The sequence below is a fragment of the Oryctolagus cuniculus genome, chromosome 1, assembly GCF_051225735.1.
Source record: "Oryctolagus cuniculus isolate XC-2025 breed Fujian yellow rabbit chromosome 1, ASM5122573v1, whole genome shotgun sequence".
NCBI lineage: Eukaryota > Metazoa > Chordata > Mammalia > Lagomorpha > Leporidae > Oryctolagus > Oryctolagus cuniculus.
The window spans coordinates 6,173,268-6,199,109 of record NC_142867.1 but is presented as its reverse complement, the minus strand read 5'-3'; the positions used below and the strand labels follow the sequence as shown (position 1 = coordinate 6,199,109).

At 59.7% G+C, this 25,842-nt stretch overlaps 1 protein-coding gene and 1 non-coding gene across 9 annotated transcripts; both read left to right on the top strand.

The window, feature by feature from the left end:
* The first annotated feature begins 6,621 nt into the window (after positions 1-6,621).
* Positions 6,622-24,489, top strand: DPF2 (double PHD fingers 2). 8 transcript variants are annotated; one of them, XM_070068654.2, is made up of 14 exons: positions 6,622-6,688; positions 9,720-9,898; positions 10,305-10,675; positions 10,772-10,932; positions 11,656-11,763; positions 11,979-12,142; positions 13,336-13,428; positions 14,252-14,330; positions 14,756-14,797; positions 15,748-15,885; positions 16,000-16,128; positions 16,298-16,410; positions 18,322-18,403; positions 23,450-24,489. In XM_070068654.2, the coding sequence occupies exons 4-14, from the start codon at positions 10,800-10,802 to the stop codon at positions 23,524-23,526; spliced, it is 1,158 nt and encodes a 385-aa protein (XP_069924755.1). In that variant the 5' UTR covers positions 6,622-6,688; positions 9,720-9,898; positions 10,305-10,675; positions 10,772-10,799; the 3' UTR covers positions 23,527-24,489. The 8 variants fall into 8 exon arrangements, with proteins under 8 accessions (XP_069924755.1, XP_017194959.1, XP_051687401.3 ...); XM_017339470.4 differs by lacking the exon at positions 9,720-9,898; XM_051831441.3 differs by lacking the exon at positions 10,305-10,675.
* A 586-nt stretch (positions 24,490-25,075) lies between these two features.
* Positions 25,076-25,695, top strand: LOC100355673 (uncharacterized). Its single transcript, XR_016227549.1, has 3 exons — positions 25,076-25,214; positions 25,296-25,351; positions 25,565-25,695. It is a non-coding gene; the product is annotated as an uncharacterized LOC100355673 (transcript).
* The last annotated feature ends 147 nt before the right edge of the window (positions 25,696-25,842 follow it).

Below are 25,842 nucleotides of genomic sequence, written 5' to 3'. Positions count from 1 at the left end.
CCCAGCCCCTGGCAACCACCCGTGCCACCTGCTGTCTTTGGAGACCTCATCCAAGCGGAAGCACACACTGCCTGCCTTTGGGCACTGACTTACTCCATATGGCACCTACATCCTCAGGACTCATCTACCTCGTAGCCCACGTCAGAATTTCTCTCCTTTGAGGGCTGGGTAATGTTCCGGGCGTGTAGTGTTAGCCGTTTATCTGTCAGTGGACATGTGGCTGAGTTGCTTCTGTGCCATTGGAGGGTGAACCAGTGGAAAGGAAGACCTTTCTCTCTGTCTCTCTCACTGTTCATTCTGCCTGTCAAAAAAAAAAAAAAAAAAAAGACTGGAGATTGGACATATTCCTGAAGTGGGGCTTGAACCCAGGTCTGCAGGTCCCCAAAGCCTGTCCTTGGTTCAGCCTCTGTCCCTGGGTTCAGCCGCAGGCCCTGGGAAAGCAAAGGCCCCGTCCTGGGGAGCGAGAGCCTTCTCTCCGGCGTCAGGAAGCACCATGTCCCACAAGCTCCACCCTCAAAAGTCTTCCCACAAAGCCGGGAAAGAATGTGCTGGCCAAGAGAATGGCAGGTGCCCCTCCAGTCCGCTCTGAGACGCCCCACAGTCGTGCCTGTCCTCACTCTGCTTACTTTCCAAAGAGCGGCAACGGCAACCACCCGGCCTCCCGGCCTCCTCGCCCTCTGTCAAAAACGCTCGTGTTGGGGCAGGCATGCGGCCCAGCGGTTAGGATGGCTGCGTCCCTCCTCAGGGGACCTGGGTTACTTCCCACTGAGGCTCCGGCTTCCCGCTCGTGTGCGCCCTGGGAGGCACAGGTGACGGGCAGTGGTGGGTCTCCCGGCTTCATCCCAGCCTAACTGTCGCGGGTATCTGGGGAGGGAAGCAGCGGCCGGGAGACGGATCAGCTGCTCGCTCCCTTGCTCACTCAGGTCTGTTGTCCACCTCTTTGCTTCAGGAAGAAACACAGTGATCTACTCGCTCTTCCTTTCCACACCCACCTTCCACGTCCAGGTTGCAGGAGGACACCCGGGCCTCTTGCACTCCTTCCAGCTGCGGTTACCCGATTCCGGGCAGTGCCCTCCGGCGTTTGCTTGCTGTCCTGGTGGACGTGGGGCTGTTGAGAAGTGATTCGTTCGTTAAGCAGGATTGGCTGGGTGATAGGCATGAAGGAGGAGTCCCCTGGGCTGGGCTGATTCCTGGATTACCTGGCGTGAGAACGGGTGGTCTGGGCTGCACAAGCCCACCTGCCCCTCTGCTTTCCGCCAGATGCTGAAGCAGGGCCAGGCCCTCACAGAAGCAGAGGCGATGCCAGCGCCGCACTCTCGGCCCTCTCGGCCTCCAGAACTGCGACCAAAATAGACCGAATAAACCGTTATCCTTCGTAAGCCCCCCGCTCTCGGGTGTTTTGTCGTAGCAACTGATAATAAGGACACCAGCCCAGCTCAATCGTTCGCAACCTAGGATCTGCACTGTAAAGTCCATCACCACCAAATGCACCCTGCATACGAGAGTGGAGGGGAAGAGAGAAGCGTGGCGGATTAAAATACATAAGAAATATCTTTTTTTTTTTTTTTTGACAGGCAGAGTTAGACAGTGAGAGAGAGACAGAGAGAAAGGTCTTCCTTCCGTTGGTTCACCCCCCAAATGGCTGCTATGGCCGGCACTGCGCCAATCTGAAGCCAGGAGCCAGGTGCTTCTCCTGGTCTCCCATGTGGGTGCAGGGGCCAAGCACTTGGGCCATCCTCCACTGCACTCCCGGGCCACAGCAGAGAGCTGGACTGGAAGAGGAGCAACTGGGACAGAACCGGCACATCAACCGGGACTAGAACCCGGAGTGCTGGCGCCGCAGGCGGAGGATTAGCCTAGTGAACCCTGGTGCAGGCCTATAAGAAATATCTTTGACACAGCAGGAAAAGAAAGACATGCAGGCCAACAAAGCCTTAGCTGGTATGAATAACTTCCTCCCTCCGCCCGCGTGCGCCTCGCTGAGCAGGGCTCTTTAGCAGGGGATGTGTCCCAGGTCGCCGTTTCCAGAGAATCTGAGCCCTTAGTGGCGTTCTCTATACAGAGTCTGCATTTTCTCCAATTTTTTAATTTTGAAACATTTCAAACTTAGAAAAAATACCATCCTTATACCTCCATCCGTTTGCCAATTATTTCTATTTTTTAAGTTTTATTTTACCATGAGTTCATTTACATCTTATTTATTTATTTGAAAGTCAGAGCCACAGAGAGAGAGAGAGAGAGGGAGAGAGAGAGGGAGGGAGAGAGAGAGAGGGAGAGAGGTCTTCCATCCTCTGGTTCAGTCCCCAAATGGACACATAAGCTGGGGCTGGGCTAGCTTGAAGCCAGGAGCCAGGAGCTTCTTCTGGGTCTCCCACGTGGGTGCAGGGGCCCAAGCACTGGGCCATCCTCCACTGATTTCCCAGGCCACAGCAGGGAGCTGGATCAGAAGTGGAGCAGATGGGACTCTAAGTAGCACCTATATGGGATTCCAACATCAAAAGTGTTGCCTTGACATGTTATACCACAACGCCGGCCCCAACATAGATAAATCTTTAAAAAAGAAAAGAAAGAAAAAAGGCGAAAAGAATGGGTCCACCTTATGGCAGGCACTGTGGTACTGCAGGTTAAGCCCAAAGCCACCACTTGGGACACCTGCATCCCGCAATACGGTGCCTGGAACATGGAGTCTTGACTTTTTTTTTTTTTTTTTTTTTTTTTTTGACAGGCAGAGTGGACAGAGAGAGAGAGACAGAGAGAAAGGTCTTCCTTTTCCATTGGTTCACCCCTCAATGGCCGCTGTGGCCAGCGCACTGCACTGATCCGAAGCCAGGAGTCAGATGCTTCCTCCTGGTGCAGGGCCCAAGCACTTGGGCCATCCTCCACTGCACTCCCGGGCCACAGCAGAGAGCTGGACTGGAAGAGGAGCAACCGGGACAGAATCCAGCGCCCCGACAGGGAATAGAACCCAGTGTACTGGCACCGCAGGCGGAGGATTAGCCTAGTGAGCCGCAGCGCCGGCCGGAGTCTCGGCTTTACTTCTGATCCAGCTTCCTCCTAATGAGCCTGGGAGGCAGTGGAAGATGGCCCAAGTACTTAGGTTCCTGCCACCCAGGTGGGAGACCCAGATGAAGTTCCTGCCTCCTGACTTCAGCCTGGCCCAGCCCTGCCGGTTGTAGGCATCTGGGGAGTGACCCAGCAGGTGGAAGAATTCTCTGTACATGTCTATGTATTTCTGCCTTTCAAATAAAATGAAAACAGGAAAAGAAAATGACTCTATGTTAATTCAAGTTCAAGGCTTAACAAGTTCAAGGTTTGGACTTTTCAACTTCCCTGGACCACCCAGATGATGGGATTCTGGACCACAACTCCATAGAAGTTGGGGATTCTTTGTTTTTGAGGGGCAGAGTGACATAGAGGTAGAGAAATAGAGAGGTCTTCCATCCACTCCGTCACTCTCCAAATGCTGGCAACAGGGCTGGGCCAGGCTGATCCGGAAGCCAGAGACTCCATCCAAGTCTCCATGTAGGCGACAAGTACTTGAGCCATCACCTGCTGCCTCTCGGGGGGGGGGGGGGGCAATAGCCGGGAGAGCTGAATTGAGAGCAGGAGAGTGGGATTTGATCCCAGCCACTCCAATGTGAGAGCAAGTGTCCCAAGCAGCGTCTTAACCCAGCACCAGACGCCCGCCCCTGGGTCCCAGCGTCAGTGTGGAGGAATCTGACTTCCCACACCGGGGAAGCGCTGGCCTTTGATTTTCCCCCCGGCCCCAAAGACTGTCAAACCACAGCTTAGTTCCATGGTTATATTTTCCAGATCAGTAAATGCTCCTGGGACAAAAATTGCTTTGAATGTTGGACTTGCCTCCCTGGATTTTAGCCTCTTAATATCGACCCAGTAATGCTTCACTGTGTTGTTAGCTCTTCATTGATTTTCAGTGTTTTTTTTTTTTCCTCCACCTCTGTCTTAGTGGGAGGGCTGGAATCAAACACCTAACCAGGAGCCTGTCTCCTCATAACCACATGCACAGACCTGCCAGGGGATTCTCTGGACTTCACTTCTGTTCCTCCCTCCCCCGCTGGGTAGCAGGAGTCCTGTTTCCCCTTGACAGTTGAGATCAATCAGCCCAGCCAATAATGGGCCTCTTTGTACTTTCGTGCCCAGCGGCGTGGTGTGCACCGAGCTCCAGGGACCATCCCAGCTCAGGATTTAGAGAAGTGGTTACTGCGCCCCCTGCTGGAGGTGTGTCTCCTGTGGGTCCCCAAACCCAGGAGGTCGAAAGCAACATCTTGGAGACGGCCAGGGCTGCAGCCCGCGTCCTCTCCTGGTGCGCGTGCGCAGGAGAGACCCCGGCGCCGCGGCGCTCTCGCCCAGAGCGCGCGGAGCAGCTGCCGCTCGGTGTTGCATTTCTGGAAGATCGGAGACTGCTGGTGCTGGGCCTGTGAGCTGCCTTCCCAACTATTTGCAGCTAGCTTACCTAGTGTTACTGTTGTTGCTGATTATTTTTAAAGATTTATTTATGAGCCGGCGCCGCGGCTCACTAGGCTAATCCTCCGCCTTGCGGCGCCGGCACACCGGGTTCTAGTCCCGGTCGAGGCGCCGGATTCTGTCCCGGTTGCCCCTCTTCCAGGCCAGCTCTCTGCTGTGGCCCGGGAGTGCAGTGGAGGATGGCCCAGGTGCTTGGGCCCTGCACCCCATGGGAGACCAGGAAAAGCACCTGGCTCCTGGCTCCTGCCATTGGATCAGCGCAGTGCGCCGGCCGCAGTGCGCCGGCCGCGGCGGCCATTGGAGGGTGAACCAACGGCAAAAAAAAAGGAAGACCTTTCTCTCTGTCTCTCTCTCTCTCACTGTCCACTCTGCCTGTCAAAAAAAAAAAAAAAAAAAAAGATTTATTTATTTATTTGAAAGGCAGAGTTACAGAGAGAGAGAGGTCTTCCATCCGCTGGTTCACTCCCCAACTGGCCAAAATGGCTGGAGCTGCACCGATCCGAAGCCAGAGCCTGGAGCTTCTTCTGGGTCTCCCACGCAGGTGCAGGGGCCCAAGGACTTGGGCCATCTTCCACTGCTTTCCCAGGCCACAGCAGAGGGCTGGATTGGAAGTGGGGCAGCCAAGATGCCAGCACTGTAGGCGGTAGCTTTACCTGCTATGCCACAGCCCCGGCCCCCTGCTGTTTTTAAATTTAAACTTTTCATTGAAACACATACAGAGAAATGCACAGGTCTCGTGTTGCCGGTTACAAAGAGAACAGGGGGGATGTATAACAGTCCTCGCCCCCCAGTGCCAGCTCCTGTCCCCTCTCCTGCCCTCTCGCGATAATGAGTCTGTTGTGTAACTTGACGTAAATGAGCCCGTACAGTGTGTTCTCGTGCATCTGGCCTCTCTGGATCGATATTAAGTGCTGGAGATTCGTTCGTGATGTGGTAATCCCTCGTTCTCATAGAGGGAGGGGCTTGCTGGATCATAGGGCAGGTGCACTCGGATGCTTAGTGCTGGCGAACTTTCGCAAACTATGCATTCAATTTTACTTGAAAGGCGGAGAGGGGGAGGACAGAGAGACAGAGATCTTCCATCGCTGGTTCACGTCCCGGGTGCCGGCCACAGCCCGGGCTGGCAAGCAGCAGCCCAGGACCCAGGCCAGATCTGCCCTGTGGGTGGCAGGGACCCAAGCGAGCTCTTCTAACCTCCTAGGGTGCAGGAGGTTAGCATGGGGAGCTCTGACCCCCGGGGCCCCGCAGTCCTCTGGGTAACAGGATCGTGCCGGCTTCCCTTCCACACTGCGACACCACTCAAACTCAGGTGCGGTGCAGGGTAAGCAACGGCCAGTTCCTCTCGACTCCGACCAGGCAGGCACCGTCCTGAATCGCAGGGACGGAAGACACGGCCTCACTCGGAAATGCTAACACGTGGGGGCAGGCCCCAGGCGCATCTTGGAACTGGCGCTGCGAGGGGCAAGGACGAAGCCTGGGGCGCTGGGCCGGGGGCGCCTGAGCGCGGGAGGCGGCCGGGGCAGGGTCTGGAAAAGCAGGGACCGATCAAGAAGCCCACCAGGACACAGAGCAGGTCTCTCAGTCTGCTGGGGTCGACCCTGGGCGACTCCGTCGGGAGCTGATTCCAGGGCTCCGCTGGGGCCCGAGTCGCCATTCAGCCGGGTGGAGGAGAGACCCGGCCGCCAGCTAGCACCGAGGCTGCCCGCGCTTAGGGGGCCGGAGGTGCGGCGCGCCCCTCTCACCTCCCGCCGCCCGCACCGCACCGCACCGCACCGCACCGCACCGCACCCGTGCGGTAAAAGCGTTAACCGAAGCCACAAAGGTCGGCGAGGAGCCAGGATACGTCCAGCCCGTCTCTGGGCCTCCCGGCTTCCGCCAGCCTCTGCCGTCTCGGTCCTGCACCGGCCCGAGCGCTCCCTCGCTGCGCTAAACCCGAAGGCCGGGCGCCCCCCGCCCAGAGGCCCGGAGCTCCTCGCTCCCCGGCGCGCACAGGCGGCGCGTGCGCAGAGACAGGGCGCGCGCGCGGCGGCGCGGTGGGCGGGGCACCGGCGCTCGCGAGCAGCCACGGCGCGTGCGCACAGGGACGCGGCACCCGGGGCCCCGCCGCGGCGCCGGCGCCTGCGCGCTGCGGGCTCCGGGCCCTCCCGGCCTGAGGGAGAGGAGCAGGGAAGATGGCGGCGGTGGTGGAGAATGTAGTGAAGCTGTGAGTGGTCGTTTCTTTCTCTCCCAGGCGGAGAGGTCTTGTGAGGGGCCTGGGAGTAGGGGGCGGTGCGGGAAGAGAGGAGGCGGCCGGGGGGACGGGCCCGGGAAGGCCGTGGTTGCCGCTCCGGGTGGGGAGTGCGACGCGGGGGGGGGGAGGACTCCGGAGAAGACGTTGCGCCTCTTTGGAAACTTGTGGAGGCCCTGGGCGGGGGGCACGCGGGAGCCCCTGCCCCGCGGCCGCTGTGCGGGGCTGTGTGGGAGCCGCCGCGGGGCCTGCAGGTCGCGGAGTGCGGCGCTCAGGCTGCGGCCCGGAGGAGCCGAGCGCAGGCCCCGGGCGGCCCCGGCGAGTCCCCGCCACGCGCGGCCGTTGGCCCGGAGCAGCAGGCTCGGCGGTCCCTGCGGGGCTGGGGTAGCAGGTGCGCAGGACGCAGGCAGCGCGGAGAAGAAGGGAGAGAAGTTGAGGGGGAGCGGGGCCCGAGCGGGCCAGGCCGGGGGGCGTCCTCCGGGCGACCCGGAGCCGTCGTGCGGGTCAGGGGTCGGGCAGAGCTAAATTGGGTGGTGGTCGGGGACCTGGGGGACGCTGCGGGACTTGGTGACACGAGCCAGCCGCCTGCCCCCCGAGGAAGAGTCCGGTGCGTTGGGAAGCGGGCTGGGGCCGTGGGCGAGCCTGGGGTGGCCTTGCCGCCGCCGCGCGGACGCGTCTGGCCGTCCAGTTAGGGCTTTTTGGATTCTGGCTGGACGCCAAGGTCAGGTGCGGGGCGTGCTCTCTGGACCCCGCGTCTCCTCTTTGTGGTGGCCGAGCTGGTCGCCTCCCCCTGCCCGCGGCGCTTTCCCCGGTTCCATTAAGCTAAGTGCCTTCTCCCTGGCTTGTGGTTTGGTTTTTTTTTTTCCTGACTTGCTTCTTGCTCTGTCCTGCTGCCCCTGGGAGCCAGCCCCCCGCCCGACGCGGTGGTTTCTGCGATCTGCCCACGCCGGTTCCCCAGCTCTGGGCTGGCGTTTCCCTCCCTCTGATGCCTCCCTGACTCGCGGGCTCTTTGTTTGCCCGCCGTGCTCTTTGTTGACCCCCCCCCCCCCAGGGAGGGCCCACCTAGGCTCGGTTCCTGAAGCTTCCACCTGGAAGCCTGTGCTGCGGCCTTGCCGGGTTCTGAGAGGGAGGACGCTCTTGGCCTTGGCAGCTCGGCTTCGCCCGCCGTCTCGGGGGGTCGGCCGCGTAGCTGCAGCCTGGCTTTTCCGGTCTCGGAAGAACCGGAGGGATTGTGAAGGTCATCAGCCGCCGACTCCGGGTGCCGACAGCGAGACCCCAGCTTCTCTGGGGGCCGGGACTGCTGCAGGCTTCCCTAGGAGGCTTCGCGCCCCTGCACCGAGATGCAGTCCCTGAGCCCCCGTCAAGGTCAGGGCCGCCCGCAGCTCGTCGGGGAGAGGGTGTTCTCTTTGTGAGTGCTCTGTCTCAACCGTGGTAGCAGAGTGGACGCCCCTCTCAGGGGTCTCGCTGTGAGAGTACCGTGGTGCAAAACAGTGGTTTGGGAACTCTCTGAGTCAGGTACCAGAGCTGCAGGATAATTTACGTGAGATATCTTGCTACACGGCCTTGTGTTCCTAAGACCGCTCTCTCGCTCTCCTCGTCAGATGCTTCCCACAGTGCCCACTGCGGTGTCCTTCCCAGCCCCGTTACCCCAAGACTGCCGCTTGCCCCGCTTCTGAAGTCCCCTAGGGTCCCCAGAGCTCGACAGAGCGTCTCACGCATCCCCGAGCCCTGCGGCCCGCGGACCCTTCTGTTCCCAGCGTCAGCGTCAGCCGCATCAGCAGAACAGCTGCTGCACTCAGCCTTGTTTGTCCAGTTTCCTCTGCGTGGGGAGGACGTGGCTGCCTCCTCACGGCCAGCGATGGGAGCCAGCCCCGCTCAGGTCTCCAGCGCAGGGTCCTTGCCTGCCTCAGGCTGCTCCCTGGATCCAGCTCACTGTGCTTGGGCGATGCCGTCCCGCGATTGCCTGCTGGGGATGAGGGACGCTCCGCTGTGCCGCTCACCGAAAGCCCCCATCCGATTGCAGAGCAGGGTTTGTTGGTGTAGCGCCAGAGGTGGGCATGAGCCCGGGAGACGTAGCGCGTCCAGCTCCTCACGCCCGGGGTTGCCTGCTCGTGGGTCCCTGGGATGTCAGAGCTCAGCGAGTGCAAGCTCCCGAAAATGCGGAAGAGACACTGAGGTCCATGCAGGGTTCACGCAGGTTGACTAAGTGTCCGTGTTCGCGTGCTGACTTGGAGCCCGGCAAGGCCGTTTTATTCCCAAGTCCGGATTGACGGTGTTGCAGACGTTTTCATGGGTATTAGGGAGACTGGGGAGAGAAGTCACCTGTGCCCTCACTTTAAGAGGGATATATTGGCCGGCGCCGCGGCTCACTAGGCTAATCCTCCGCCTTGCGGTGCCGGCATACTGGGTTCTAGTCCTGGTCGGGGCGCCGGATTTTGTCCCGGTTGCCCCGCTTCCAGGCCAGCTCTCTGCTGTGGCCCGGGAGTGCAGTGGAGGATGGCCCAGGTGCTTGGGCCCTGCACCCCATGGGAGACCAGGAGAAGCACCTGGCTCCTGCCATCGGATCAGCGCGGTGCGCCGGCCGCAGCGGCCATTGGAGGGTGAACCAACGGCAAAGGAAGACCTTTCTCTGTCTCTCTCTCTCACTGTCCACTCTGCCTGTCAAAAAAAAAAAAAAAAGGGGGGGGGTATATTAACTAACTAGGGGTTACTAGTTCCCCCTGCATGACCAAATGGCTGGTTGAACCCTGGTTTCATGTACATACTTTTTAAAACCAGGTAACTCTTGGCACTGTGCAGTTTTCCAGTTCTTCAAAACACTGAAAGATTTGCCCTTAATTCAGATTTCAAATTGAATCTCTTTTTGGGTCAAAGCCGATTCCTGTATAATTTGGGTAGGAACAGGACCTCAGACTAAACAAGTTTCATGTCAGTAATGTTACTCAGTGAAAGCTTCGAGGGGGGGGGTGTTTGGTACAACAGTTGACATGCCGCTTGGGACACACAGGTCCTGTGTCCGAGTGCCAGGGCTCCAGTCCAGTTTTGCTTCTGTCCCAGCATTCTCGCTCTCGCACACCCTGGAAGGCAGCAGATGATGGCTCAAGTGCTTGGGTCCCTGCCTCCCACGTGGGAGGCCGCGCCTGAGTTCTGGGCCCCTGTTCTCAGCCTGCCCCAGCCCCAGCTGTGGTGAGCATTCGGGGAATAAACCAGGAGGTGGGAATGTCTAACTTACAATACAGAAGAGGGACAGGCATGGTGGGGCAGCAGGGCCGCTGCTTGCGATGTCGCGTCCCGTTCCGGAGTCCCGGCGCCAAGGCCTGGCCACTCTGCTGCTGACCCGGCTCCGGTGCTGGAGGCCCTGCAGCCATGGGAGACGGGGTGGAGCTCCTGGCTCCTGGCTCCAGTCTGGCCCAGCTCTGGTGTTGCAGCCATCTGGGGAGTGAACCAGCGGATGGAAGATCCAACTCCCCCTTCGCCCCCATGAGCTCTGCCTTTCAAATAAATAAAATACGGATGGAACGGATGGAAGTCCCCCAGTCACCAGCTTGTCTCCTTGGAGACCGGCTGTGTCTTTTCCACCCCTCTTACCCAGGTGACACATCGGCACGTTCTTGCTTTATCGTCCTAGTCTTGGAATTGTCTACTCCAGTACATGAAGAGCTTCCTTTCTTCTGTGGCTGTAGCGTAGAGTGCTAAGTGTAGGACGTCCACCAGGCCGTCCTGAGCGCCTTCCCCATTTGTAAGGAGGGCCGACACCCAGGCCTCAGGGCCGAGAGGGCTCCGAGAACTGGCAGCTGACCTGAAACAGCGAGCACTGCGGTGGGCTCGGCAGAGTCACCGAGTAAGCGCTAGTGTGAGTGAGGCTGAGGTCTGCTCAGACATGATGAAATCACGCGTTCCCGGTGGTGATGTCCATGTGACAGCGCAGGGAGGAGCCTGCTGTCCCACGAGGTAGAGATGGAGGTACATAGAGGGGAAGTGCGAGCCCTCGTCTCCTGGGCCCTGCGGAGAAGCTAGCGTAGCGCCCTGCGGCTCCCCACACCCCGGCTCTCTCGCCAGGCTCGGGGAGCAGTACTACAAGGACGCCATGGAGCAGTGCCACAGTTACAACGCCCGCCTCTGTGCCGAGCGCAGCGTGCGCCTGCCCTTCCTGGACTCGCAGACCGGAGTCGCCCAGAGCAACTGTTACATCTGGATGGAAAAGCGGCACCGGGGTCCAGGTGAGGGTCCAGGCTCGGCAGGAGGAAGACTGGCTCGTGCTGGGCAAGGGTGCAGTTGAGTCTCCCCCGCGGCTGCCTGTGATCTCCTGTGCTGAGAAACCCACGGAGGGGGCAGGCCGGGTCGTCCAGCGTCTGCTGCCCTGCTGCAGCCATGGTTGGCTTCTGGAGGGCTGCATGGTTGCCAAGGCCTGCGCCTGGATCTGTTTTTCTCTTTCACAAAGTAGCCCCCACCTCACTGTCAGTCTTACTCCCTTGCTCTAGAACTTGAGATGGGAGGGGGCCAGCATTAAACCAGGTTAAACCAGCGTACCAGGTTAAACCTCTGCGTGGGACCCCGGCATCCCATATGGGTGCCAGTTCAAGACCCAGCTGGTCCACTTCCAATCCAGCTCTCTGCTAATGGCCTGGGACAGCAGTGGAGGACGGCCCAAGTGCTTGGGCCCTTGCACCCATGTGGGAGACCTGGATGAAGCTCCAGGCTCCTGGCTTCGGCCCAGCCCAGCCCTGGCCATTGCAGTAATTTGGGGAATGAACCTGTGGATGGAAGATGTCTGTCTCTCCTCTCTTTCTGATGTTGCATTTCAAATAAATGAATCTTTTAAAATATTAAATTTAAAACAATAAAATAAAAAAGGGGGGAAGGGAAGCTGCTCATCTGGAAAGAGTTTGGTATTACTTTCTAGAACTAGGTTAGGGCTTGACTTCTTTCTCTTCATACCACAGGACTGGCCTCTGGTCAGCTGTACTCATACCCTGCCCGGCGCTGGCGGAAAAAGCGGCGAGCCCACCCCCCTGAGGATCCACGACTTTCCTTCCCATCCATTAAGCCAGGTGAGGTCGCCTGCCTCTGTGCGGAGGCCTGCCAGTCACCTGATAGGTACCAGACGCAGTGTTAGGTCTCGAGTGTAGTAAGACGCGATTCTTCCCTGTGGAGAACGCCAGTGGTGGTGCCTGGGCGGCCGGAGCAGAGGCAGCGGCTGACCTCTGCTGTAGACCCAGGTCTGCTCGCAGCCCCTGAGCTCGCCTTGTCCTGACTGTGCCTGCAGACACGGAGCAGACCCTGAAGAAGGAGGGGCTGATCTCCCAGGACGGCAGCAGTTTGGAGGCTCTGCTGCGCACTGACCCTCTGGAGAAGCGAGGCGCCCCGGATCCCCGCGTCGACGACGACAGTCTGGGCGAGTTCCCCGTGACCAACAGTCGTGCCCGGAAGGTAGGAGGCCTTCGCTGCGGCTAAGGGAACTTCTCCGGGCAGTCCCTCATCGGGCACGCCCACCTAGCAGAGCCGAGCTGACCCCAGTCTCTGTTTTTAAGATTTATTGATTTATTTGAAAGGCAGAGTTACATCTGTTCTTTCATTCCCCAAATGGCTACAGTTGCCAGCGTGGGCCAGGCTGAAGCCAAGAGCTTCATTCAGGCTCCTACAGGGGCCCAGGATCTTGGAAGCCGAGCAGTGAGGACTCACACTGGCGCCCACGTGGGATGCAGCTGCACCTGCCACGCCCCTTCCCTCTAAGTGCAGACGCTCACCTGAGATTACGTAGGCGAGACAGACATGATCCCTGCCATCAGGGAGGATAAAGATGTCTCTGCAAATCAGAGCCAGGAGTACGGTGGGCAGTGTGCCAGTTGCTGCTTTATGTTCTTTCTTGTTTATGCTTTTTTTTAAATTTATTTTTGAAGATTTACTTTTATTTATTTGACAGAGTTACAGAGAGAGGTAGAGACAGAGAGAGAGGTCTTCCATTCACTCCCCAAATGGCTGCAATGGCTAAAACTGAGCCAATCTGAAGCCAGGAGCCAGGAGCTTCTTCCGGCTCTCCCACACGGGTGCAGGGGCCCAAGGACTTGGCCGTCTTCTACCGCTTTCCCAAGCGCATTAGCAGGGAGCTGAATTAGAAGTGGAGCAGCCCATATCGGATGCCAGTGCTGCAGGCTGGGGCTTTAACCTGCTGCGCCACCGCACCGGCCCCAGTCCATACTTTATGAGGCCCTAGTTCACAGACAGGGATGCTGAGCAGATCAGTTTTAAAACTTGTCACAGAGTGTTTCAAGTAAGCAGCAAAGCTCTCATTTAAACTAGGAAGTGAGTGTCAGAAAGGAACCACCATTGGTGTCCTCCAGGATGGCCAGATGTGAGCAGAAGAGGCGTGGCTGCCAGAGAATCGGAGGGAGCTTTGTGGATATAGGGTTGGGCCTCTCGAAGGTGGTTCAGCGTGGAGAGAGGCACAGAGGAAGGAAAGCCCATAGCACTGAAGGGAGCAGAAACAGGATTTGTAGGGTGAAGAGTGGAGCCGGCAGGGTGGGGCTGGGCCACAGAGGAGGCTCTGGGCATCTCAGCCAGTCCCACCACGAGAGAGCTTCCGGGTATGCAATACTTCTGCTCATCCTAATCCTGTCACTCAGCGGATCCTAGAACCAGATGACTTCCTGGATGACCTTGATGACGAGGACTATGAAGAAGATACTCCAAAGCGTCGTGGCAAAGGGAAATCCAAGGTGAGAGGCCTGCAGCCTGGGACAGAGTGGCTAAGGAGTCCCACGTCTTATTTTTTTTTAAGATTTATTATTATTATTATTATTGAAAGGCAGAGTGGACAGTGAGAGACAGAGACAGAGAGAAAGGTCTTCCTTTTGCCGTTGGTTCACCCTCCAATGGCCGCCGTGGCCGGCACGCTGCGGCCGGCGCACTGTGCTGATCCGATGGCAGAAGCCAGGTACTTATCCTGGTCTCCCATGGGGTGCAGGGCCCAAGCACTTGGGCCATCCTCCACTGCACTCCCTGGCCACAGCAGAGAGCTGGCCTGGAAGAGGAGCAACCGGGACAGAATCCGGCGCCCCGACTGGGACTAGAACCCGGTGTGCCGGCGCCGCTAGGTGGAGGATTAGCCTAGTGAGCCGCGGTGCCGGCCTTAAGATTTATTTATTTGAAAGGTAGAATTAGAGATTCCATCCTCCGGTTCGCTCCCCAGATGGCTGTGATGGCCTGGGCTGGGCCAAACCAAAGCCAGTAGCTAGAAGCTCCATCCGGGTCTCCCGTGTGGGTGCAGGGCCCAAGCACTTGGCCGTCTTCTGCTGCTTTCCTAAGCACATCAGCAGGGAGCTGGGTCAGAAGTGGAGCAGCCGGGACTTGAAGAGCCACCCAGATGGGATGCCTGCGTCACGTGTGGCAGTTGACCCACTGTGCCACGGTGCTGGCCCCGCGTTATTTCTTGGGGTTGCCTTTTTCCCTTTCAAGTGCGGTTCGCACTCACTCACTTCCCGGAGAATTTAACTCCTTAGGCCCAGACTTCTTAGGCCATCTTTTTCCTCCTCTTGGCAGAGCAAGGGTGTGGGCAGTGCCCGTAAGAAGCTGGATGCATCCATCCTGGAGGATCGGGACAAGCCCTATGCCTGTGACAGTGAGTGCCTCGAGAATGGGTGGGTCCTGCTCGCCTAGGACCCAGCTCCACACAGGAGATAGAGGGGGAGGGAGACAGCCTGGGCGCTTGTCCTGCCCACTTGCCGGTTCCCTCGGAGACCCTCAGGAGGCCCAGGCCTCTGCTACGTGGCGGGGGCCCTGCATTCTCCGGGAGAGGTTCTGCTGGCCTGGGTGGGGGTGGGCGGATGCAGGTCTGCTGGTCGCAGTGGAGCCAGGGCCCCGGGGATGCAACGCCGAGTGTCCCATGTCCTCCTCCCCTTCCCTCTGGCTCCCCCACTTCTGTCCCTCTCCCCTGGGAGCACCAGCGCCACTGGGGTTTCTCGCTGGCGCACCCGCTTTCCTGCTGCTGCTGTACCTGTCTCAGTGTACCAAGGCCTTCTCATGACTTTTCTTTCTGTCTTTCAGATAGTTTCAAACAAAAGCATACCTCGAAAGCGCCCCAGAGAGGTAGCTCTCCTCACTTTTCAGACTTTTGGTTTTCCTGTCCCTTTTCCCCCTCCCTGTTCCTCCTGCCTTTCTCATCTCCTGTGATGCTAGTTTTAAATCTCTGCAATGGCATGGGGGTAGGAGCCATGGAGCTCGGATCCTGCTCCAGTCCTCAAAGCCACTGCTTGTCTCCCGCGAGCTTGCTCTGAGGCCGCTCGGCCTAATGCATGGGGTGGCTGAGAGCATTGTGAGGAGCCCACCACAGACAGGTCTGCCTCCCCTTCCCGACAGCAGGCACTCGGCGCCCAGCGGTGTCCTCACCTGCCCGCCGCCTCCAGCTCCCGTCCTCTCCCTGTTCTTCCTGCCGGCCCCCTTCCCTCTCGGCGGTACTGCTCAGGATCGCGCTGCCTCGCGGGCGGGCGTCTGTTTTCTCTGCTGCTGGCAGGGGCTGGGCAGGGCCCCAGTGTGGGAGTGGCTTGCATTTCTTGAGGTCCCGCTGGCCCGGTTGGTAGGTTGTCCCCACAGGACAAGACCCACCTTACTGCTTTGTCCGCATTCAGCAGTCATGGGCTCCTTGGCCTAGACGGTTGCATGAGCCTCCCACGTGTGCGAGCCGAGGCTGCGGGTTGGCGGGCTCTTCTCCCCTTCCCCTGCCTGCCCTGCTGCTGGGCTGGGGAAACCCTCTGCCCGTTCCTCACTGGCGCCCCCCAGGCTGTCACTGTTCCAGTGCAGCAAGGGCTAAACACCCCCTCCCCAGAGCCCACGTGGAAGAGCAGTGGTGGGCGTGGAGGTGGGTTTAGGAGGGAGAGTGGGTTCCTGGAAGCCGGAGAGCCCTACCGCCTGATGCTCCCAGAACACAGCCGCTGGGGGTGGAGGTGGTCGCCCTCTGCTTCAGCTGGAGCCCCCCAGCTGGCGGGCGGCGATGGGGTGCGCTCGGATCCTAACGCCCTTCTCGGATCCTCTCTCCACAGTTTGTGGGAAACGTTACAAGAACAGACCCGGCCTCAGTTACCACTACGCCCACTCCCACTTGGCTGAGGAGGAGGGCGAGGACAAGGAGGACTCGCAGCCACCCACCCCTGTTTCCCAGAGGTCCGAGGAGCAGAAGTGTAAGCTGGGGTGTGGGGGGGGCTTGGCCCGTGCCGGAGGATGCTCCTCACAGGCATGTCGAGAGACCGGGCCCCGCCGTCTGCTCGTTGAAACTCCTCTCTGTCTGCCTGCAGCAAAGAAGGGTCCGGACGGCCTGGCCCTGCCCAACAACTACTGTGACTTCTGCCTGGGAGACTCCAAGATCAACAAGAAGACGGGGCAGCCCGAAGAGCTGGTGTCCTGTTCCGACTGTGGCCGCTCAGGTGCGTCTGCCCCTGAGGACCGGGTGCTGCAGTGCCCAGTCCCCAGGGGGCTCTTGGCTGTCACAGCCCCCAGCTCCGCCCTCCTCCTGCTCGAGAGAGGATGTTGCCACAGACAGTGGGCTCCTCTCCGGCCATCCCAGGCTGCTTGTTCACTGCCTCCTCCCCGCAGGGCATCCGTCTTGCCTCCAGTTCACCCCCGTGATGATGGCGGCGGTGAAGACCTACCGCTGGCAGTGCATCGAGTGCAAGTGCTGCAACATCTGTGGCACCTCCGAGAACGACGTGCGTGGCTGCCCCTCCTGCGCCTTCGCTGGTCTCCCCTCGGTTCCCTCAAGAGCGAGCTTTCTTGTGAGAGGGAGCGAGACCCCGTGCCAGGCCTCCTGGCGTCGCACAGAACTCGGGCTTGTTGGCAGGTGTTGCTTGTTTATGGCAGACGACGTGCGAGGCACTGGGAATACTGAGCAGGACAGATGAGGGCCCTGCTTTCGTGGAACCCACGTTCTCGGGGGGCCAGTAGTGAGGACGGGGATGAGTGGGGTGTGTGTGACGTGCCGTGAAGAACGGGGAAGCAGCGAGGTGGCAGGGAGCAGCTGGATGGCTGAGAGACTTGCCGGTCGGAGTGGCTTTTCGGAGGAGGTGATGTGAGTGTTGAAAGGAGATCCAGGGAGTCGGTCCCAGAAGGCCTGGGGTAGCGCATCCCTCAGAACAGAGCAGCCGGTGCGGAGGCCTTGGGGCAGACGAGCCAGGTGTGGACAGAGGCCAGGTGTGAAGAGAAGAGCCAGTGTGGCCGGAGATGAGCTAGTAGGAGAGCAGTGGGGCCTCGTGTTCTCCTCAGCGCAGTTGCGTGTTAGAGGGGTCTTGTGTAAAGACTTACAGGAAGGCAGAGTGACAGGGAGAGGCAGTAAGAGATCTTCCATCTGCTGCTTCGTTCCCCAGATGCCAGAAACAGCGGGCTCGGGCCGGGCCAAAGCTGGGAACCTGGACTCCCTGCACCAGGACGTCACATAGCGGGGTGCTGGTGTCTCACCAGCTCCTTCTGATACCCTTCTGCTGAGGCATCGTGGGAGGCCTGAAGTGCTTTGCCCCTGCCCCACGTGGGGCACCTGGAGGAGTGGATAGATCTCTCACTGCCTCTTTATTCCTCTTCCTGTGGCTCACCTCTCATGTAGGTGAAAGTAAACCTTTTTTTTTTTTTATTTTTTTTATTTTTTTTATTTTTTTGACAGGCAGAGTGGACAGTGAGAGAGAGAGACAGAGAGAAAGGTCTTCCTTTGCTGTTGGTTCACCCTCCAATGGCCGCCGCGGCCGGCGCGCTGCGGCCGGCGCACCGCGCTGATCCGATGGCAGGAGCCAGGAGCCAGGTGCTTTTCCTGGTCTCCCATGGGGTGCAGGGCCCAAGCACCTGGGCCATCCTCCACTGCACTCCCTGGCCACAGCAGAGGGCTGGCCTGGAAGAGGGGCAACCGGGACAGAATCCGGCGCCCCAACCGGGACTAGAACCCGGTGTGCCGGCGCCGCTAGGCGGAGGATTAGCCTAGTGAGCCGCGGCGCCGGCCTAAAGTAAACCTTTTTTAAAAACTTCACTTCAGGGTGTAGTGGCTAAGACTCCAGTTGGCACACCCGTGTCCTGTTCTGGAGTGCTTGGGGACAGATCTGGATCTGTTCCTGATTGCAGCTTCCTGCTCATGAGCACCCCGGGGAGCCGCACGTGGTGGCTCAAGCCGTCAGGTCACCCACATGGGGGCTCTGGGTTGAGTTTCCAGTCCCGGCCCGGCCCGGCCCGGCCCTTTGTGGGCATTTGGGTAGTGAACCAGGGGATGGGATCTCACTCGCTCAGCCTCCCTCCTTCCCTCCCTCCCTCTCTTGTGTGTATCTGTCTCTCTGCCTCAGATAAATAAAAAACATTTTTTAAAAAGGTAGCTTTGTCCTCTGGACAGGAGGTTGTAAGGGACAAGAGTAGAGGCCGTTGTGAGTGATGAGTTTGAGCTCTGGGAGGGTCCAGTTGAGGGATGACAGGGACTTGGTCTGGGGTGGAGGTGGACAGCAGTGGCTTCTCGCCCAGGGTTGCACACCCTTGTTCCTCCCTGCCCGTCCTGGAAGTAGCAGTGGCCACCAGAGTCCTCTTCCTCCTCCAGCCCTCGCTGGCCTGAGGACTTGGCTCTTTCAGCCCCTGAGCCGCCTCTTCCTGTCTAGGACCAGCTGCTCTTCTGTGACGACTGTGACCGCGGCTACCACATGTACTGTCTCACCCCCTCCATGTCGGAGCCTCCGGAAGGTGAGTCGCCGCGTCTCAGGACGGCCGTTTCACTCACAGCCTGCCGCGGCAGGGCCTCCTGCGCTGTGATGTCAGTGATCCGGTCCCGATTAGGGAGGGAGGCACCTTGTCTTGGTCAGTTCAGGATGCTTCCCTCGCACTTCAGCTTGAGAGAGTAACGTTTGTACAGCATCATCAGCTGCATTTACAAACCTAGAAACTCGCAGCCCAGGAGGAAGCAGATGCTAAGCAGAGAACAGTCACTCCAGCCCTCCCGGGAAGCTCGGGGGGCAGCGTGTCATGCGCAGCTTCTGTGTCAGCTCTCTGAACTTGGTCAGTGGGAGTGTCTGCTCCTCTCCCTCCCCCAGTGTGCAGGAGTGGGCGTGTCTGCTCCTCTCCCTCCCCCAGTGTGCAGGAGTGGGCGTGTCTGCTCCTCTCCCTCCCCCAGTGTGCAGGAGTGGGCGTGTCTGCTTCCTCTCCCTCCCCCAGTGTACAAGAGTGGGAGTGTCTGCTTCCTCTCCCTCCCCCAGTGTGCAGGAGTGGGAGTGTCTGCTCCTCTCCCTCCCCCAGTGTGCAGGAGTGGGCGTGTCTGCTCCTCTCCCTCCCCCAGTGTGCAGGAGTGGGCGTGTCTGCTCCTCTCCCTCCCCCAGTGTGCAGGAGTGGGCGTGTCTGCTCCTCTCCCTCCCCCAGTGTGCAGGAGTGGGAGTGTCTGCTCCTCTCCCTCCCCCAGTGTGCAGGAGTGGGCGTGTCTGCTTCCTCTCCCTCCCCCAGTGTGCAGGAGTGGGAGTGTCTGCTCCTCTCCCTCCCCCAGTGTGCAGGAGTGGGCGTGTCTGCTCCTCTCCCTCCCCCAGTGTGCAGGAGTGGGCGTGTCTGCTCCTCTCCCTCCCCCAGTGTGCAGGAGTGGGCGTGTCTGCTTCCTCTCCCTCCCCCAGTGTACAAGAGTGGGAGTGTCTGCTTCCTCTCCCTCCCCCAGTGTGCAGGAGTGGGCGTGTCTGCTCCTCTCCCTCCCCCAGTGTGCAGGAGTGGGCGTGTCTGCTCCTCTCCCTCCCCCAGTGTGCAGGAGTGGGCGTGTCTGCTCCTCTCCCTCCCCCAGTGTGCAGGAGTGGGCGTGTCTGCTCCTCTCCCTCCCCCAGTGTGCAGGAGTGGGCGTGTCTGCTCCTCTCCCTCCCCCAGTGTGCAGGAGTGGGCGTGTCTGCTCCTCTCCCTCCCCCAGTGTGCAGGAGTGGGCGTGTCTGCTCCTCTCCCTCCCCCAGTGTGCAGGAGTGGGCGTGTCTGCTCCTCTCCCTCCCCCAGTGTGCAGGAGTGGGCGTGTCTGCTCCTCTCCCTCCCCCAGTGTGCAGGAGTGGGCGTGTCTGCTCCTCTCCCTCCCCCAGTGTGCAGGAGTGGGCGTGTCTGCTCCTCTCCCTCCCCCAGTGTGCAGGAGTGGGCGTGTCTGCTCCTCTCCCTCCCCCAGTGTGCAGGAGTGGGCGTGTCTGCTCCTCTCCCTCCCCCAGTGTGCAGGAGTGGGCGTGTCTGCTCCTCTCCCTCTCCCAGTGTGCAGGAGTGGGCCCCGAGCTGCTCTGTCCCTTCACGGCTCCTGTGCTGTAACAGCACTGGCGTGGATGGATGCCGATCACCGACACCAGTGGTGCCGGCCTGAAGTGACTGCCACCCACGACCCCTGCAGCTGGGCTTCTGCGCCTAAATTTGGGAAGGTGCTCAGGAGGATGCAGATACCCAGTGGCTGTTACTGGGCGGGGAGCGGACGGGCCAGCCTCGCAGGCAGGGAAGTGGTCCCGTGTGTGCTGGAGGCTGACTTGTTACATCGTGAAACTCAGGAGCCAAAGCAGGTCTGAGAGCCCCTTAGTGGCTGCTTAGGTTGCAAATCTACTTTAGAAAATAGACAAGTCAACAGCTGATTCACAGACCAAGTAATCGCAGAAGGTGCTTCCCGTGGAAGTCCTGCTGTTCACTGAGGTGGTGGAGAGCTGGCAGCCCAGGGGCCGTCCCTGGGCAGTTAAGGCAGCTTAGAAATCCAGTTGGGGCCGGCGCCGCGGCTCACTAGGCTAATCCTCCACCTAGCGGCGCCGGCACACCGGGTTCTAGTCCCGGTTGGGGCGCCGGATTCTGTCCTGGTTGCCCCTCTTCCAGGCCAGCTCTCTGCTGTGGCCAGGGAGTGCAGTGGAGGATGGCCCAAGTGCTTGGGCCCTGCACCCCATGGGAGACCAGGAAAAGCACCTGGCTCCTGGCTCCTGCCATCGGATCAGTGCGGTGCGCCAGCCGCAGCGCGCCGGCCGTGGCGGCCATTGGAGGGTGAACCAACGGCAAAGGAAGACCTTTCTCTCTGTCTCTCTCTCTCACTGTCCACTCTGCCTGTTAAAAAAAAAAAAAAAAAAAAATCCAGTTGGTCTCTGCTCTCGGTCAGGGTCAGCCAACCAGGTCCTATGGGCCAAGTCCACTTGCAGCCAGTTTGTACTTAGAAACTCCAAGTGGTTTTTACGTTTTTAAAATGTTTTTTGTTCTTGTTTTTAAGGTGGTTTTTTTTTTTTTTTTTTGGTTTTACAATTATTTATTGGAAAAATCAGAGTAACAGAGAGAGAAAGATCTGATCTTCCATCTGCCGGTTCACTCTCCAAATGGCTGCAACAGCCAGGGCTGGGCTCAGCTGAAGAGGGAACCTGGAACTCCGTTCAAGTCTCCCATGTGGGTGTCAGTGGCCCAAGTGTTTGGGCATCTTCCGTTGCTTTCCCAGGTGTCTCAGGGAGCTGGATCAGAGAGCCAGAACCCAAACTGCAACTCGTGTAGGAGCTCTGCATTGCAATGCCAGCTCCCCTCCTTTTTAATTTTTAACTATTTATTTATTTGAAAGCATTACAGAGAGAGAGGTCTTCGATTTGCTGGTGCATTCCCTAGATGGCTACAATGGCCAAGGCTGGGCCAGGCCGTAGCTGGGAGCTTCATCCAGGTCTCCCATGTGTGTGACAGGGCTCAGGCATTTGGACCACCCTCGCCTGCTTTTCCCCGGCCATTAGTAGAGAGATGGATTAGAAGTGAAACAGCGGGCTGGTGCTGTGGTATAGCGGGTAAAACCGCCGCCTGCGGTGCCAGCATCCCATGTGGGCGCCAGTTTGTGTCCCGGCTGCTTCACTTCGATCCGGCTCTCTGCTGTGGCCTGGGAAAGCAGAAGATGGCCCAAGTGCTTGGGCCCCTGCACCCGCGTGGGAGACCCAGAGGAGGCTCCTGGCTTTGGATCACATAGCTCTGGCCACTGCAGCCAATTGGGGGGTGAACCAGTGGATGGAAGACACCCCCCCCACTTCTCCTTCTCTCTGTGTAACTCTGCCTTTCAAATACATAAATAAATCTTTAAAAAAAAAAAGGAAGTGGAACAAGCAGGATTTGAACTAGTGCCCATATGAGATAGGAGGGAGAGACAGAGAAATTGCTCTTCCATCCACTGATTCACTCCCCATATGGGTGCAGTAGTCAGGTAGTCAGGCCCAGGCCAGGCTGAAGCCAGGAACCAAGAAATGCATCTCCCACGTGGCTGAGTGGGGCCCAGCACTTGGGCCGCCTTCCGCTGCCTTCCCAGGTGCATTGGCCGGGAGCTGGGTTAGAAGTGGAGGAGGGGCCGGCTGTGGCGCAGCGGGTGAAACTGCTGCTGTGACACCAGCATCCCATGCGACTGCTGAGCCCCGGCTGCTCCACTTCCAGTCCAGCTCCTTGCTAACGCTCCTGGGAAGGCAGCGGAGGACGGCCCGTGTCCTTGGGCCCCTGCACCCACATGAAAACCTGGAAGAAGCTGCTGGCTGCCTGCTTCAGTCTGGCCCAACCCTGGGTGTTGCAGCAGCCATCTGGGGAGTGAACCAGCAGATGGAAGATCTCCCTCTGTCTCTCCCTCTCAAATAAATTTTTTTTTTTTTTTGACAGGCAGAGTGGATAGTGAGAAAGAGACAAAGGTCTTCCTTTGCCGTTGGTTCACCCTCCAATGGCTGCCATGGTCGGCGCACTGCACTGATCCGATGGCAGGAGCCAGGTACTTATCCTGGTCTCCCATGGGGTGCAGGGCCCAAGCACTTGGGCCATCCTCCACTGCACTTCCCTGGCCACAGCAGAGAGCTGGCCTGGAAGAAGGGCAACCGGGACAGAATCCAGCACCCCGACCGGGACTAGAACCCGGTGTGCCGGCGCCGCTAGGTGGAGGATTAGCCTAGTGAGCCACGGCGCTGGTCTCTTTGTTTAAGATTTATTTGAAGCCGGCGCTTGGGCCCTGCACTCCATGGAAGACCAGGAGAAGCACCTGGCTCCTGGCTTCAGATCAGCGCGGTGCGCCGGCCATGGCATGCTGGCCGCGGCAGCCATTGGAGGGTGAACCAATGGCAAAGGAAGACCTTTCTCTCTGTCTCTCTCACTGTCCACTCTGCCTGTAAAAAAAAAAAAAGAAAAGAAAAAATCTTAAAGAAGTGGAACAACTGGATGTGATGCTGGCGTCTTGGGCAGCAGCTTGACCCAAGTCTGCTGTTACTGAAGAGCTGATGAAAGGTGTGGTCCTTGCCCCCAGAACAGTGTTCATACGTGTGCTTACTTAAGCTTGTAATTTCCGGACGTGAAGGGTTAATTTTGTTTCTCAGAAAGAGTCCCAGCGTAGTAAGTGTTGGTGAACAAGCTGTGGGCCTGTCACTGTTCTCCTGATGAAGTGAGATAGGCGCAGGGCCGTGCGAGGTCACCTCGTCTGTGAGGAGGGCCTCCCAGCGGGCGTCAGAACCTCGTGCGGAATCAAAAAGAATCAAAGTCGGCTCTGGCGGCACCTGGTCTTCATTCTAACCTTGGGGACCGTGAGAGCGGAGTCTGGTTGGTTCTGTGTAGTCACAGCTCTGGAGCTGGGGGTCTGTTCCCACCCAGAGCTTCTGATTCCACAGGGCCCGGGGGCCGGGCATGTCCTCTCATCTCCATTGAGAACAGTGCTTTCTAAGATTGGGTACCCAGAGCCCCCTCCCAGCTGGGACAGCTGTGGTCCCTGCCCGGCCCTGGCGCTGGAGCAAGCGGGAGTGGGGAGTGGGCCCTCCCTGACTGCGCCCTTCTCTGCAGGGAGCTGGAGCTGCCACCTGTGTCTGGACCTGTTGAAGGAGAAGGCGTCCATCTACCAGAACCAGAACTCCTCCTGATGCAGCCGCCCCCAGGTCCCCACGCGTCTGAGGCTGCTCTGTCCTCCACCTGTGTTCACACCCACCTTTTCCTTCCTCACAAGTCCAGGGAACCTCAGGGCGGTCATGCCAACCTGCCTTTGGCAGCAGCTCTGCCCGCCGTGGGCCCGCAGGCGCACGCGTGGGCCGGCTTCTCTCTGCTCTCATGAAGTGCATTTACTCTGCTCGCCTCGGGCCCGGGCCTGCTCATCACAGGGAGGAGTGGGAGACCTGCTCCCTTGTCTGCTCAGCTCCACGCCGGTCTCCAGGGTTGCCCCTCCCCAGAGGGGCCGGGCCGGGCTGGAGCGGCAGGAGCAGCTGGGGGCTGCAGGCTGAGGCTCCACTGCTCCCGGGAGCCCGGGCCGGGTGGGTGCCGCCTAGCACAGCCTCCCCCTCCCCCCACGGCGCGCAGCTCCCTTAAGGGCGCTCAGCCGCCTGGGCCTGCCCGGCCCCCTCATCCCATCGTCCCCGCGCCCCCACGGGAGGTCTCTGGAGGAATGTCCCGTCTCTGCCTCCCCTTCTTGCCCTTTGGTTTTGTGGGGGAGGGGATGTGCGGCGTAGGGGCCACGGGGAAGCGTTGGATAATGTGCCTGTTTTTTAACTCGAAGAAAAAGCCTACCTCCAGAATCCCTGTGTGTTCTCCCTGGACCTGGGCATTCCGCCTCCTGCCCTTGACCGAGGAGGAAGCTGCCTCCGGCCACGGGCAGCCGCGCAGCGCCCCCTCCCTGCACGCTCGCTCGCAGCTGCTAAGGCCTCACCCCCGGTTCCTCAGTTCTCCGCTTAGTGGCACTGACGTGAAGCAGTGGGGTGGCCTGGCGTGGCCTTCCCCGTGGCCGCGGCCGCGCCCTGACTCCCTGTCGCTTTGGAGTTGAGGTGTCAGCTTTTTTCCTTTCCTTTCAGTTCCTGTACTCTGAATATTAGTAACAATAAACGTTTTTACTCAGAGCCCTCCCTGGGTGATTGTCTGCCGCCCTGTCCCAGTTGAGAGGCCGTGGGATCCTGACTCCTCCCTAGGACGGCTTTTCTGTTCTGAAGCACGGCGTCTTCCTGTTTGTTGTTGAATTCGGTGTGAGAAGCGTCCATGAAGTTGGCTCTTCTGGGTACGACACGTCCTTGCTAGAGAGAACAATCAGCTGTTCCCATCCGTACAAAACCTGGCTAAGGAGAACGCAGCCTTCTGTTGGTCTGGTTGCTTTGGAGGACGCTTCTGCCGGCGCTGCCCGCAGGTGGACGCAGTGGCAGGCTGCCAGCATTGACCTGTGGTCCCGGGTGGATGCGGTGGCAGGCTGCCAGCATTGACCCTGGGGTCCCAGGTGCCCGCAGGTGGACGCGGTGGCAGGCTGCCAGCATTGACCTGCGGTCCCAGGTGGACACGGTGGCAGGCTGCCAGCATTGACCTGGGGTCCTGGGTGCCCGCAGGTGGACGCGGTGGCAGGCTGCCAGCATTGACCTGTGGTCCCGGGTGCCCGCAGGTGGACGCGGTGGCAGGCTGCCAGCATTGACCCTGCGGTCACAGGGGGCCCAGAGCAGTTGCTGACCTCACACGGGGAGCACGGAGGGAGTTGAGGCCAAGTAGGGAGGGCCGGGGAGGAGCAGCCTGGCCGTGGCCGTGGCCAGTCCCGATCGCCTGCACAGCCTGCCGGCCTTTCCCAAGTCACGTGGTGCACAAGGTGGGCTTCCCGGCCCCGACCCCCAAACGTGGGGGGGGGGGCGTGTGTCACAGTTCTTAAGCTTTTGTTTTCCCTCCCCAGGGAAGAGTGGAATGACAGCCACGGGACATGCCGCAGGCGGGGCCCTGGGCCGGGAGGTAGGCGGGATGGCGCAGCTGCCCTGTGGCTAAGGGCTGGGGACCCGGCAGGCTGGGTGTGCGGGCTGGCAAGGGAACGGGTGAGTTTGGGGTCCGGATCTCGTGGCCGCTGGGCAGGTGTCCCTGGCTCAGACCGAGGCCCGTGCTGTCCATGCTGACTGGTTTTTGTGTAGCTTCAGCCTGCGTCCATTTTCTGCCTTCATCATTTTCCAGAAACAACTCCGTGGGGGCCAGTGGCCCTGATTGGTAGATGAGGAAACCGAGCCTGGCCTAGGGTCACGGCCAGCGGCCAGCGAGGTCCTGGGACGCCCAGCAGCCCCCGGCCCGAGGGCTGTGCCCTGGGAACTCCCGCTGGCTCCTGGCTCCGCCCCGCCCCTATGCGTGGAGACCCCGCCCCTCAGGGCCCCGATGGCCCGCCACTTCCGCGGCGTCCAATGAGGCTTGGCTGGGGGCGGGACGGGGCGCTACTGACGGCCAATCTGGCCGGGCCG